General features: G+C 29.3%; 1 protein-coding gene across 1 annotated transcript; it reads left to right on the top strand.

Moving 5' to 3' along the window:
* Positions 1-5,689: 5,689 nt before the first annotated feature.
* LOC107419431 (mitogen-activated protein kinase kinase 9) lies at positions 5,690-7,080 on the top strand. The gene has a single exon (XM_016028185.4). It carries the CDS (start codon positions 5,846-5,848, stop codon positions 6,842-6,844), a length of 999 nt encoding a protein of 332 aa, XP_015883671.3. The 5' UTR covers positions 5,690-5,845; the 3' UTR covers positions 6,845-7,080.
* Positions 7,081-12,762: the final 5,682 nt, after the last annotated feature.

Raw genomic sequence — 12,762 nt, 5'->3', positions numbered from 1 at the left:
TAGATATATATAAGTATCACCTAATAAAATTAATTAATTAATGGATGAAACATAATATAACCATTAAAAAGAAACATTTTTGTAGTCCTACATGTTTCATAATATTAGAAATACTTGGTATATTATTTACCATTCAGGAGATTAGTCCCAATAATAAAAGTATAGAGTAGATTTGTTATTCCTATTCAAAATTTTGACTACCAACAAAGGATTAAAACCTTGTATAGGAAAAAAATAAATAAAAGGAATATGTTATGTTCTTCCTCTCAATCTCAATATTGCTACAAGAGTTTTTTTTTATTTTTTTCTAAATCAAAATTAAAACTAAGTCCTACCCTTATCAACCTTCTAATATAAAAGGCTATGTTAACTTTGAAACTAGTATTAAAAAAAAAAAAAAAAAAAAAAAACAAGGATTATCGCCATCTGGCGCCCAAAAAAAAAAATAAAAGAAGGAAAAAATAGATAAACAATAAACAATAAAAAAAAATAAAAAAAAAAACCGAAACAAGTGAAGAACACAAAATAAAGAAAGAAAGAAAAATTAAGGCCATCTTATACAAAAGAAAAATAAGAAAATAACAAAAAACGAAATTTATGAAAAAAAAAAAAAAAAGAAAACGAAACTTATGAAAGAAAAAGAAAAAGAAAAATGATTACAGTCATCGGATACAGAAGAAGAAGAAAAATAAATTAATAAAATAAAAAAGAAAGCCGTGCAAGGAATAAAAATTAAAAAAAAGAAAAGATATTATAAGAGATTGAGTGATTTTAAAGCGTTTTTAGAAAAAGCTATATATATATATATATATATGTACATACACGTAATCAGATAGAATACGTATTTTTTAAAGTAATAATGATTCTTTCAAGATTAACTATTTTTATAAATAAATAAACCTTATTAAAATTATTAACCAAATATAAAAATGAAAGAATATTTATTTCATTCCATCGTCAAATCCAATCTATCAAATATAACGGTATTGATTTGTTCATTTTTAATCTAATTTTTTAAAAATTTAAATAAATAAATAAATTTATTTGCAAAATTTAAAAAAAATATTTTATTATTTTAAATTTTAAACTCATATATATTATTATAAATTGAATGATTAGCATAATAATTTAACGAATAAAATTTAAATTTTTTTTTTTTTTTTAATTTCGACATCAAAGTTTAGCAAACCATGTCGGAATCGATCAAATTTCATACAAGCACAGCAAAGACAACTCAATTATTCTTGGAAGCTGCGTGGTTGTCGTCAGTGGTTTCGGACACCCAGATTCGACGTCATTTATGAGACAATGACCATATGACGTAGTCTATGAGATAGGCACAATTTGTTGCTTATCCAACTGTGCCTTTTGCCTACGCTGCAGTACGCACCACTTGCTATTTCATAGCATTCTTACGACATTTAATTTTTCGTCGTTCTTAGATTAAACCTTATCAAATTTATAGGTCTCTAAAAATATCATCATGAATGACTGGATTTGCACATGTCCATATGGTCCATGTGGTCCGACAGGACGACGGCTAGTACTTAATTAAATGGGGCAGCCAAATTGTTTTTATTTAATTATTTATTTATTTATTTTATGAAAGGGGCAGCCAAATTGATTATTTAAAGAAAAGGACCATCATTTTTATCGTACATATTTTTGTTGTTCCTCCTAATTTCCTAAGTTCAGTGTACCCCCAAATATATCCAAGTTTATCTTCTTTTATTTATTTATTTATTTATTTTGCTAAAACAGTTTAATCTTAATTGGTGCATTTTATAAACGCAAACCCAGTTCCTTCAGGTAATCAGACAACCACTCCAAAGTCCAAACTAACTTTATATATTATCTACTCTAGTTGAAAATATTTATGTTTATTTCAACAAGTTGGATTGTTGAGAGGTTAACTAATGCTCCATTTGAGCAAAATCAAGAAGCTGACTTCGTCGCTAAAACTACCCGTAGCAAAGAACTCTTTTTGTGATTGGATATTATTTTGCCTCATGCTTTTCGAAATATTTCATCAACTAATCTTAATTATTTGATTTATTTTGGGTTAGTTCAATGGAAGTATTATTGCTGAAATATTAATATAATAATATAAACATATATAGTTAAATTTTCAAATGAATAAATATATAAATAATTAGATCAATTAAATATTAATATATTATTTAATAAACAAATTTAATTAATATTTTGATAATTTTAACATTATTTATTGATTATCACTTACATATTTGGAATTATCAATTTTTTATTTATTTTATTTTTATGTTTTGTGAAAATTATCAGTTTTGTTTTTAAAAAAAAAGTTATAATTTAGCAATATAGGGTGCATTTATCATCTATTTTACTTCTCTTTTCTCACTTTAATTAAATTAAAAAAATAGTAGTGACTAATTTAATTGATGTCATGGCTATTATTATTATTATCATTTTCTTAATGTCATAGTTAGTATGTAATATAGTTCAGATAAGAAAAAGTAAAAAGATAAATTAAACTATTGGTGAAAGCTTTCTCTTTCTTTTTTGGATCAAGAACTATGGATTTTTTTTTTCTTTCCTCTTTTGGACATACACCAAGAACCATGCGGACACGTATATACACACATTTTTTTGGTGAAAAGAACTGTAGTGAAAGATGGAGGCTAACACCGGTTTGGTTTTGTTTTTATTTTTTTTTATTTTTATTATTATTATTATTATTTTGGTGCAATGAAAGTTGATGGAAGTTGTTTGTGAATTTTCCAAAAACTAATGTATTTTTAATTTGTTGTAAAGTTGCATTATTTTGGAGAGAAAAAAAAAATTGCATTATTTTACCAGCTTCCATATCAATGGTTTTTTTTTTTAAATAATTTATCTAAATTATAATCTATTCAAAAAAAAAAAATAATTTAAATTCGTATTTTTATAGATACAAATAATAATGTTCAACTACTAAAACTAATATTCTTTGTCGTATTGTAAAAGCTTTCGAACACCCAAAATTGACGTCATTTATGAGATAATGACCACAGTAACGTGATTTATGACGTAGGCACAATTAGTCGCTTATCCATCTGTGCGCTGCCTGCACTGCACCATTTGCTATTTTGTAGTCGTAGTATTCATACGACATTTAATTTTTCGTCGTTCTAAGATTACCTCTACTAACATTTCTAGTGCTCTCAAATATTTGTAATGGTTCATTCGCTGATGAGAGGGGCAAGCACGTGATTTTCACATGTCCATATGGCCCAAGAGGACGACGGCTAGTACCTTTCTTTCTTTTAATAAATGGGGCAGCCAAATTGATTATAATTTAAAGAAAAAGGCAAAGGGCCATCCCTTTTATAGTACATGTTTCCGTTGTTTATCCAAAGTTCATTGTACCCCAAATATATCCAATTTTATCTCTTTATTTATTTATTTCTAATGAACTATTTATTTGTTTTCCTAAAACAGTTCGATCTCAATTTGTGCATTTATGAGCCCACTTGCTTCTGGTAATCGGATAACCACTGAAAACTAACTTTATACATTATTCTGAAAAAAAAAATAAAAAAAAAATAAAACAATTAGGAATTTAACTAACTTTCGGTTTTGTTTCCATGGCAAAGCTCAACTTAACTATATAATTATAAAAAAAAAAGACAATAAAATATACCCTTGTTTAGGTTAATTTCATTTTTAAATACTAAACATACATAAATAATAAATAACTGTCATAGTAACCAGGGTCTAGATAACAATAATCATGAGTAATAATTAATTTAATAAATTTTGAAAATATTTTTCCCTTTTTTTATATATAAAAAAAAACTTTACTATAGTAGTTATTTAAATGAAATATATATATATATATATATTTATTTAATAAAATGGATTTCAGTTTATGTCAAATAATATTGATCCAATTGTTAAGCTATTCATAAATAAAAATTTGAAATACGGAAATAAAAAAATAGAAAAATCATAAAATGATATTAAAAAAAAATAGCTGCTTAATTTTATAAGCATTTTGAAACATTTATGTTTTGTTTTTTATTTAATTTTGCAGTTATTTTTTTTTTTTAGTTGTAGTTAGGTAATAAATTTAATTATTATTTAAAGCAAAGACAAATTATAAACTTTGTTTTTATAGACAATTAAAACAAAACATATAAAACAAAAAATTGAAAAAAAAAAAAAACAAAACATAAAGATTACCAATCAAGCATTATATAATTCAACATAATTAAATTCCTAACCTATTTTTAAATTCCTAATTTGCCTAACTAACTTCATCATATATACAAATAATTAAATTCAAATTCAATTATCATGTCTTGATTTGGTTTTTCCCCATGTTGCATGGATAATTGTATCAAAATATTATTATTATTATAGTTATTGTTGTTATGTAATCTTATGATTGGCAAATATGGTTGTATCTGCTAACTTTTTCTTGGTTATATTGGAATCTTGATCCCATGGATGGCTCCCCCATACCGAAATCATTATATATTTTTTTTAAAAAATATATATAACTTTTTAAAGAAGTGAAGGAAAAGATATGCATGCTCAACATTTCACTATACTCTGCCCTACAAGAAAAGTAGAAAACCGATACTCTGTCTTTATCTGCTACAATTATTGAATACAATTTGTATTTTTTTTTTATTTAAAAAAAAAATAAGAAACTTATTTGATATCTATTTCACTGTCAAGCCAGCTCTTGCTTATTATTAATTAAGCTTTAGAAATAGGGCCGTCTTTTGATTATGTATTATAACAAATAAACATATAATTAGCTTACCACCATTTCAACTTCTTGATTAGAGATTAAAAGAAAAATTCAATAATAACCCAAAAAATTAACTTAAAATAAAACAATCTTTTATTCTGCTAACTTAATTAGAAAATGATAGAGTGGGTGACTAACACAACAGAAAATGGTAAATAAATATCAGCACAGTAGTTTCTCACCCATTAAAGAACCAATATGAAGGGGGATCAAGATATGAGTTTATCCACAAAGAGATTCAAACTTGGATGGTTGAGGATTTCTAAAAATAATTGGATTCATATTCATATTACAAACCCTGTCAAGTATATTCGATTCCATATTACACATATTATGCTAACTTATCTATAAATGCTAAACATGTAATTGTTGAACTATATATTACTCAAGATTATAGATATGTGAGCATTTAAAAAATCAATAATTTCCTTCATACCCTTGAAGCAGCCAAAAATTATTGGCTTAACAATAAATACTCCACTTGGTGCTCATAGCCTTAATAGGGATTCCCACTTGCTAGCTGTCCCAACCCCACAAAAAAATAATAATAATAATAAGTTTTGCAAAAAAAAAAAACTAATAATTTAATTGTCCAGTAGTTAGAAGAAGTGGTTGGCTCTGTCTTGTTACTCATATGAATCTTCAAAAATTTTAAAAAAATAATAAAAAATTAAACTGCCATGCCATTTAGTCACGTGTGGATAACCATCCTCTCACTTTTTTTTCAAAAAAAAAAAAGATGAAAGAACAATGAAAAAGCAAATATCCCATCAGAAACAGAGCCTCAAACACACATATATTAAAAAAAAAATTTGAAAAAGTGGGACCCAGATACTCTCTATCCCATATCCTCTCACCTTCCTTAATCTACTTTTCACTAATCTCATTAGCCGGCTTAAACTCTCTCACTCTTTTATTTATTTATTTATTTATTCAGAGGCCGCCTCCACGTGCTTTTTTTCCTACTTACTTATATAAACCAATTCCCAACCCCAGTCCAGTTTCACTACTACTCCTTCTAACCAACAGCTTCCATTCTTCAAACGCAACCGTTTTATTCCTCCGTCTATGGCTCTCGTACGAGAACGCCGTCAGCTCAACCTCCGTCTTCCTCTCCCCGAACTCTCCGAACGCCGTCCTCGCTTCCCTCCCTCCATCTTCTCCACCGGAGTCGCCGCCGCCGGAAACTCCTGCACCACCGCCGCCACCACCAACACCACTTCATCCGCCTCCTCCGGCATCTGTTTCTCCGATCTCGAAACCCTCCAGGTTCTTGGCCATGGAAATGGCGGAACGGTCTACCAGGTTCGTCACAAACGGACCTCAACAACCTACGCTCTGAAAGTAGTCCACGGCGATTCGGATCCAACCGTCCGGCGACAGCTTTTCCGGGAGATGGAGATTCTCCGGCGAACGGACTCACCGTACGTAGTCCACTGCCATTCGATATTCGAAAAGCCTTCTGGCGACATCGCGTTCTTGATGGAGTATATGGATTTCGGAACCTTAGAAACCCTCCTCCGTAGCCATGGAACTTTCTCGGAGGCCAAACTCGCACACGTGGCCAAACAGGTCCTCAACGGCCTCAATTACCTCCACTCTCACAAAATCATCCACCGTGATATTAAGCCGACTAATCTTTTGGTCAATAGCAAGATGGAGGTGAAGATCGCCGATTTCGGAGTCAGCAAAATCATGTGCAGGACTTTGGATGCTTGTAATTCATACGTTGGAACTTGTGCCTATATGAGCCCCGAACGCTTCGACCCGGAAACTTATGGTGGGAACTATAACGGCTATGCGAGTGATATTTGGAGCTTGGGTTTGACACTGATGGAGCTCTATATGGGTCATTTCCCTTTGTTGCCCGCCGGTCAGAGACCCGATTGGGCCACCCTGATGTGCGCGATTTGCTTCGGTGAATCGCCGAGCCTGCCTGAGGGTGTTTCCGACGAGTTTCGGAGTTTCCTTGAGTGTTGTTTGCAGAAGGAGTCCGGCAAAAGGTGGTCGGCGGCGCAGCTCTTGACCCACCCTTTCGTGTGCAAAGATTTGGGATCCGATTGGTGATGGGTTTTATAGTTCGGGGTCGAGTTTCCGATTTAGATGATCCGACTGTAATTTGGGTGTCGGATCTTTTTTTTTGAGTTTTGTATATAGTTTCCGGAATCGGAATTTTTTTCCTTTTTTTATTTAATTAGTTTTCTTTTTAATCAAGTTTTGTAAATTCTCTTAGACCGATGAATATCTTTTGGGAAGCTAAAAATGTTAATCTCAATTAAGAAATATTCATACGTGTTGAACTATTTGCTTATCCCAAAAATGTTAAGCTCTTAATCTCTTAAATTTCAATTGCCAAGTGTACAATGTTAATTGCAGAGTCACGATTCAAATTTTTGATTACTCAATTATACTTTTTTGGACCGACGAATGTCCTTCTGGAAGCAAAAAATGTCTATCTTAGTTAAGAAATATCCACATGTGTTCAACTTTTTTTTTTTTTTTTTTGGCTGAAACACACGTGTGAACTTGTTTCTCGTCTCAAATGTTCTTTAATTTCTTCACTTCGATTACCAGGTGTACTATGTGTGCTGTAGAGTCACGTTTCAAAATTTTGACTACTCAATTAAATTCTAAAATTTTTAGAAGGAACCCAAATTTGAATCTTTCAACTGTTTTAGAATATTCAAAAATTTTGTAATGTTATAGTTGCTTGAAAATATTCCATTAATTGAAATTTGAGGAGTATTTTTATTTTTATTTTTTATAATTTGCTATATATAAAGTAGTATGCTCCTTACTAGCTCGGTTAACTGCATCCATAGATAGATTGAAGGAGTATTGAAGAGGCAACCGGTTGGCCATCCCATTGTTTCCAAAAGGACAATCGAAATTGCTTTTGGGTGGTATATATTAAAGTAATGAATAAATAAAAACATTTTCTTATCAGGAATCACAAGGTTCCAAATATGTTTAACTAATTTTAAATGCATGGGTTTGTCTTATATATGAGATATCATTTAATATTTGTTTTAAAGAGAATTCGCGTATGCTTCCTCACCTTTGAAAGTTTTATGCTAATTCAAAAATATATGAGCTTTCTTTAAATTCAAATTACACTTATTATAGTATATTATACCATTGAAAGCTGAAAATTTTAGTTGTTACATAATCTATTTTGATAATAAGAATTTACTTTAAGTATCCTCATAGAAATTGTAAGGTACGAAGTTTGAATATACCAATACTGTCAATGACACTAGAAAAAGTCAAATTTTGCTTTTATTACCACCCCCCCCCCAAAAAAAAAAAAAAAAGAAAAATCTCAAATTTAGCTTTTCCAAACAAATCTTGCTTTGCTACATTATTACTTGATAATATATATGGTAAGGTACACAAATTAGATTTAATTGAAAATTTGGCTAACATTGAGATAAGAGTTCATTAATATTATTGTTTTGCAAGATAATAAGAGAATAATATTTTTAGTAGTATATATTGTAATTTGTTTATTAAAAACTAATCAGATTAAATAGCCTATAATTGAGATGACCAAAATGGTGAGTCAAATTTGAGACTGAAATTAGGCATGAGGGGTTAATTTGTTTGAATATTAGTACTATACATATATATATATATATGATATAATTAGTCATGCTGCCAAAACAAAATGTTTACGTAATTGGTAAACCTAACAAATTCTACAAAATACAAAATATATTTTCAATATGTATCATGTGCTTTATATTCTTGATTTTTATTTTTCTAACGTTTTCTTTCTCTTATCTCATAAAGACCAAGACATAAACTTGAATTTTGGTCAATATATATATATATATATATAGATATATTTTTTTTCGTCAATCCAAATTTCTATTCAAAGCTTGCGACTAGAATTTAGAGAGACTTACCATAATCCAATTAGTCAAGTGACTAGCTACATAATTAATATACTATATATTTTATATAGAAATCAATAACTGTAACAAATAATATTTTATTTAAAAATAAATTTAAACCTCAATTTAAAGAGTAATCAAGAGCGTAAATTTGTAAAGTTTTAATGTTGAATACATTTTTCCATCAGTGTTTTTTTATAATTAAATCCAATGCAAGCTAATAAAATACCATTGCAAATCAATTAATATCTACAAAATTATTATTATTATTATTATTTTCATTATTATTATTGTGTTTTGCCCGCCCAAATATAGTAAGTGATTTTAATAAATTGTCTTGGCTATTAAAAAACCATCACGCAATGATGCATTGTTCATAAAAAGATCAAAAGTAACAAATAATTGAGGAAGACCATTATAACGGTTAAGAATATAATAATATGATTTATAAAAAAAGTCTTGGTATAAAAACCTACCTAAAAGTCCTATTGATATTAATTAATATACGAATTTTTAAATTTTATCTCTTATCATTTCGTTTCCATACGTCTCCACAATCGAAAAGTAAAAAACAACAACAAATCTAGGAATCAATACAAAATGTTGTTTCCTTTCCAAGCAGCTTCAAGCCAATCGATTTCAATTTCTTTCACTTTCACAAAAATCAAGTTGGTGCATGCATTTGATGCATGCCTCTCACTTTGCAATACGCCAAATTTTCAATATTACAATAATTTAAAGCCTACCATTCTTTGATCTTTATCTATATTACATGATCCACACCGTTCATCTTACATCCAAAATCATCTCAGACAAAAATATGATGGATCAACGTCTACCAATCCATTACGGACAGATTGTTTTTGGTGCGAGTGTATATAGGTGTAAGAAAACAAAGCAATGACGTGGAGATAGGATGTTTCGAGACAGCTTCAATGGATACAAAAGTGTAAGAGATTAGCTGGTGAAATTGAAAAAAAGATGGGAAAGTGATTCAGCAAATAAGGACACCTGAAAAGACAAATATGTCCTTATCAAGAAAAGAAATTGGGTGGATTCACGGAACCACACCCACCTAAGATAACTTGGGGGATTACCACAACTGTAGTGAGATGTCATCTATGAGGTCATACATAATTTTATTTTATTATTTTTTTATATTATATGATTAAATTTAATGTTTAATTTTGTATTTAATGGTTAATGATTTGATATTTTGGTTAATCTAAATTTCTAAAACTGTCTTTTTCTCTAGGATCATGCATCCATTATTGCTGCATACTAAGGTGGCTTAGTGGGGGCCTCCTATTCTTTTGCCATTATGTGAATTTTAATAGTTCTTTTTTTTTTTTTCTTTTTGCTAATCATTTTTCTTCTTCTAGCATTTTTTTTGTCCCTTCTACTGTTTGTTAAAGATTATTGTCCATCACATTCATTGATGGGATGATAACTTTAATAACTTTTATCTATTGGGCACATGTTATTTAGACTGAAATGTGATACATCATACTATTTTTTTTCTTAATTGAAAACAGAGCTCAATATAATTAGCCGGATTTGGAATAGCACATTTCGATTCAGATTAGTTTCGTATCTTAAATGGGTCCCTAGTGTTGAGAAAAAATTAAACAATTTCAAATTCATAAGAACTAGAGAATAACATTTAATTGACATATTCCTAATCATACAGTCAAGTCAATAGGAGTCAAGAATAGTAAACAAATATGAAGAAAAAAAAATATATATTAGTGAATAAATTATTACAGAATCAAACTTTAAACTGCATCAATGCCAATGTTCCAATTATTGCAACTTTAAACAAATAGGGAAATAGTCAATGTTACAATTAAGCCTATTTTTATATAGGGAATTTTGGCATGAGAAGTTTAGAACAAGGGAATAATGAAAAGATGAAAAATCCAAAGGCAATGTTGCATTATTTAATGGCAAAATTTTGTTTTGGCTGTGAAATTGACTTGATAAAAGAAGTGATCAAGTTGAGATGTAGCTTTTATCATACTCTACTTCAAAAGTTAGAAACATGAGAATTGAATCCACCGAAACTTAATATAAATTAATTAAAAATTGTCATATTACTAACTAAATTTTTTACCGCATAAGTTGATGTTTGTATAATGGTTCTTACTGTATTTATAGAATTATTTTACCAAATTAAAGAAACCAAGCATATTATATAAACCTAAAATCAAATGGGTTCATGTGGGAAACTAGGGAAAACCATAATTTGGTGGAAGATTGACCGAAAGCGGAGATTTGGCCAAAAACTTTGGCTGCTTTGTATATGCTTTCCACTTTGCTCACCATCTGTGGCAGCGGGTTATTTTGGTCGTAAGAAACAGGGAGCGATGGTTTGATGAAGATCAGCCAAAATGGGGACCGAAAGCCCAAAACTAGATTACAATCTGTGTGTTGGCCCATACAATTAGATTTAACCCCCCCCCCCCCCCCCCCCCCAAAAAAAAAAAAAAAAAAAAGAAAAAGAAAAACTAATCTCTCAGAAGCCTTTTCAGCCAAAACTAAAAATTGTGGATAATGTTGCAAGATAATCAGTAACTTTATTATATTTTTTTAAAAATATTATAGACAAATCAATATTTATTTTAAAAACCTTTGCATGAAAAATGAATTAAATTTGAATCCTATTATATAGTAGTGCTATATATTAAATATATTTATCAAATAACATATCTTAATATATTGTCGTCCATTGAAAAATAAATTTTTAAATGGATAGATCAATTAAAGATTACAATTAAATATTAATATATTATTTATCATGTTATTTAATAAAAAATTAATTAAATATTTTGATAATTGTAGGATTTTTGTGCAAACAACATAAATATAATGATAATAAAATATATTTTTAATATTTTTAATCTTAATTGATTAAATTCCTATTAATTAACAATGGAGATTTTTTTTTAGTACTGGCATAATAACCTTTTTTTTTCTTTTTCTTTTTTTAAAGGAAACATAATTTATGAAGAACTAAAACAATTCCTACTTAGTCTTTTAGACAATCAATAACCAACTAAGATCATCCTCCATCCAGGATTCAAAAGAATCAATTGATACTGCTTGCCTAGCCAGCACATTGTATTCATTTTTCAATGAGCAAACAAACATCTAAAACAACTATAAGAAGACAGCAAACATTAAATCTCCTCGGCTAAAAGCAATCAAAACCTAAGAAAATAGTATCATACTTTAATGATAGACATGTGGTCTTTGAGTCACTAGTACTAACTCACCACTCATAACATCTAATTGTGAGGAAAAAAACTAATGCTTCTTTTATAGCCAACAATTAAATCAATAGTTAATGGGTCACACGAGATACAAAATGGTTTTTCAAAGGCCATTATTAAGTTTCCTTTATCATTCCGAATAATTATTCCCATACCTACAATTTCACAGTTTTTCGAAAGAGTTCCATCAACATTTATTTTATATTCTCTCGGATTTGGAGGCTGCTAAATCCGACTACTATGCTGCTTTAAACTTTCTTGTGGTTTGTTGGCTTCCATGAACTCAAATGTAACCCAACTATGCTACCAAGTAAGAATTGATCAGTTTTAATATACTCGTTATGCAGAAAAGCATTCATTCTATTCCATACAATCTAGCTCAAATAAACAAACCTCTTTTTCTGGAAACCAGATAAATTAGTGAGAGCCTAGTAACATTAAATCTGTAAAAGAAGAATAGTTGTGACTTTCAATTCTGTCTCCTTCTAGATTCCTTTAACATTAGAACACATCCATAATGCATGTAAAACCAATTCCTCACCCCGATAACAAATGTCACACAGCTTGCTTGCTTTAATCTTCCTACGGACTAAATTTTCTATACTAAGGCAAACCAACAATACAAGCTCTCCAGAAGAAAATTTAATTTTGTTTGAAACATGTAAACCCAATATTATTCTCCACCAATTTCGACAGCCCACATTTGCACCACAAACATCAAAAAAGCTATCCAATGCCGTACAATTTTTTATTTTTTATTTTTTCATATAATAAAAGTTAGGGCAGTCTTATTGCTATTGCCAAAAAGTTTGGTTCC

Source organism: Ziziphus jujuba, chromosome 2 (genome assembly GCF_031755915.1).
Source record: "Ziziphus jujuba cultivar Dongzao chromosome 2, ASM3175591v1".
NCBI lineage: Eukaryota > Viridiplantae > Streptophyta > Magnoliopsida > Rosales > Rhamnaceae > Ziziphus > Ziziphus jujuba.
The sequence above is the reverse complement of the archived record's forward strand: the minus strand, read 5'-3'. Positions and strand labels throughout refer to the sequence as shown.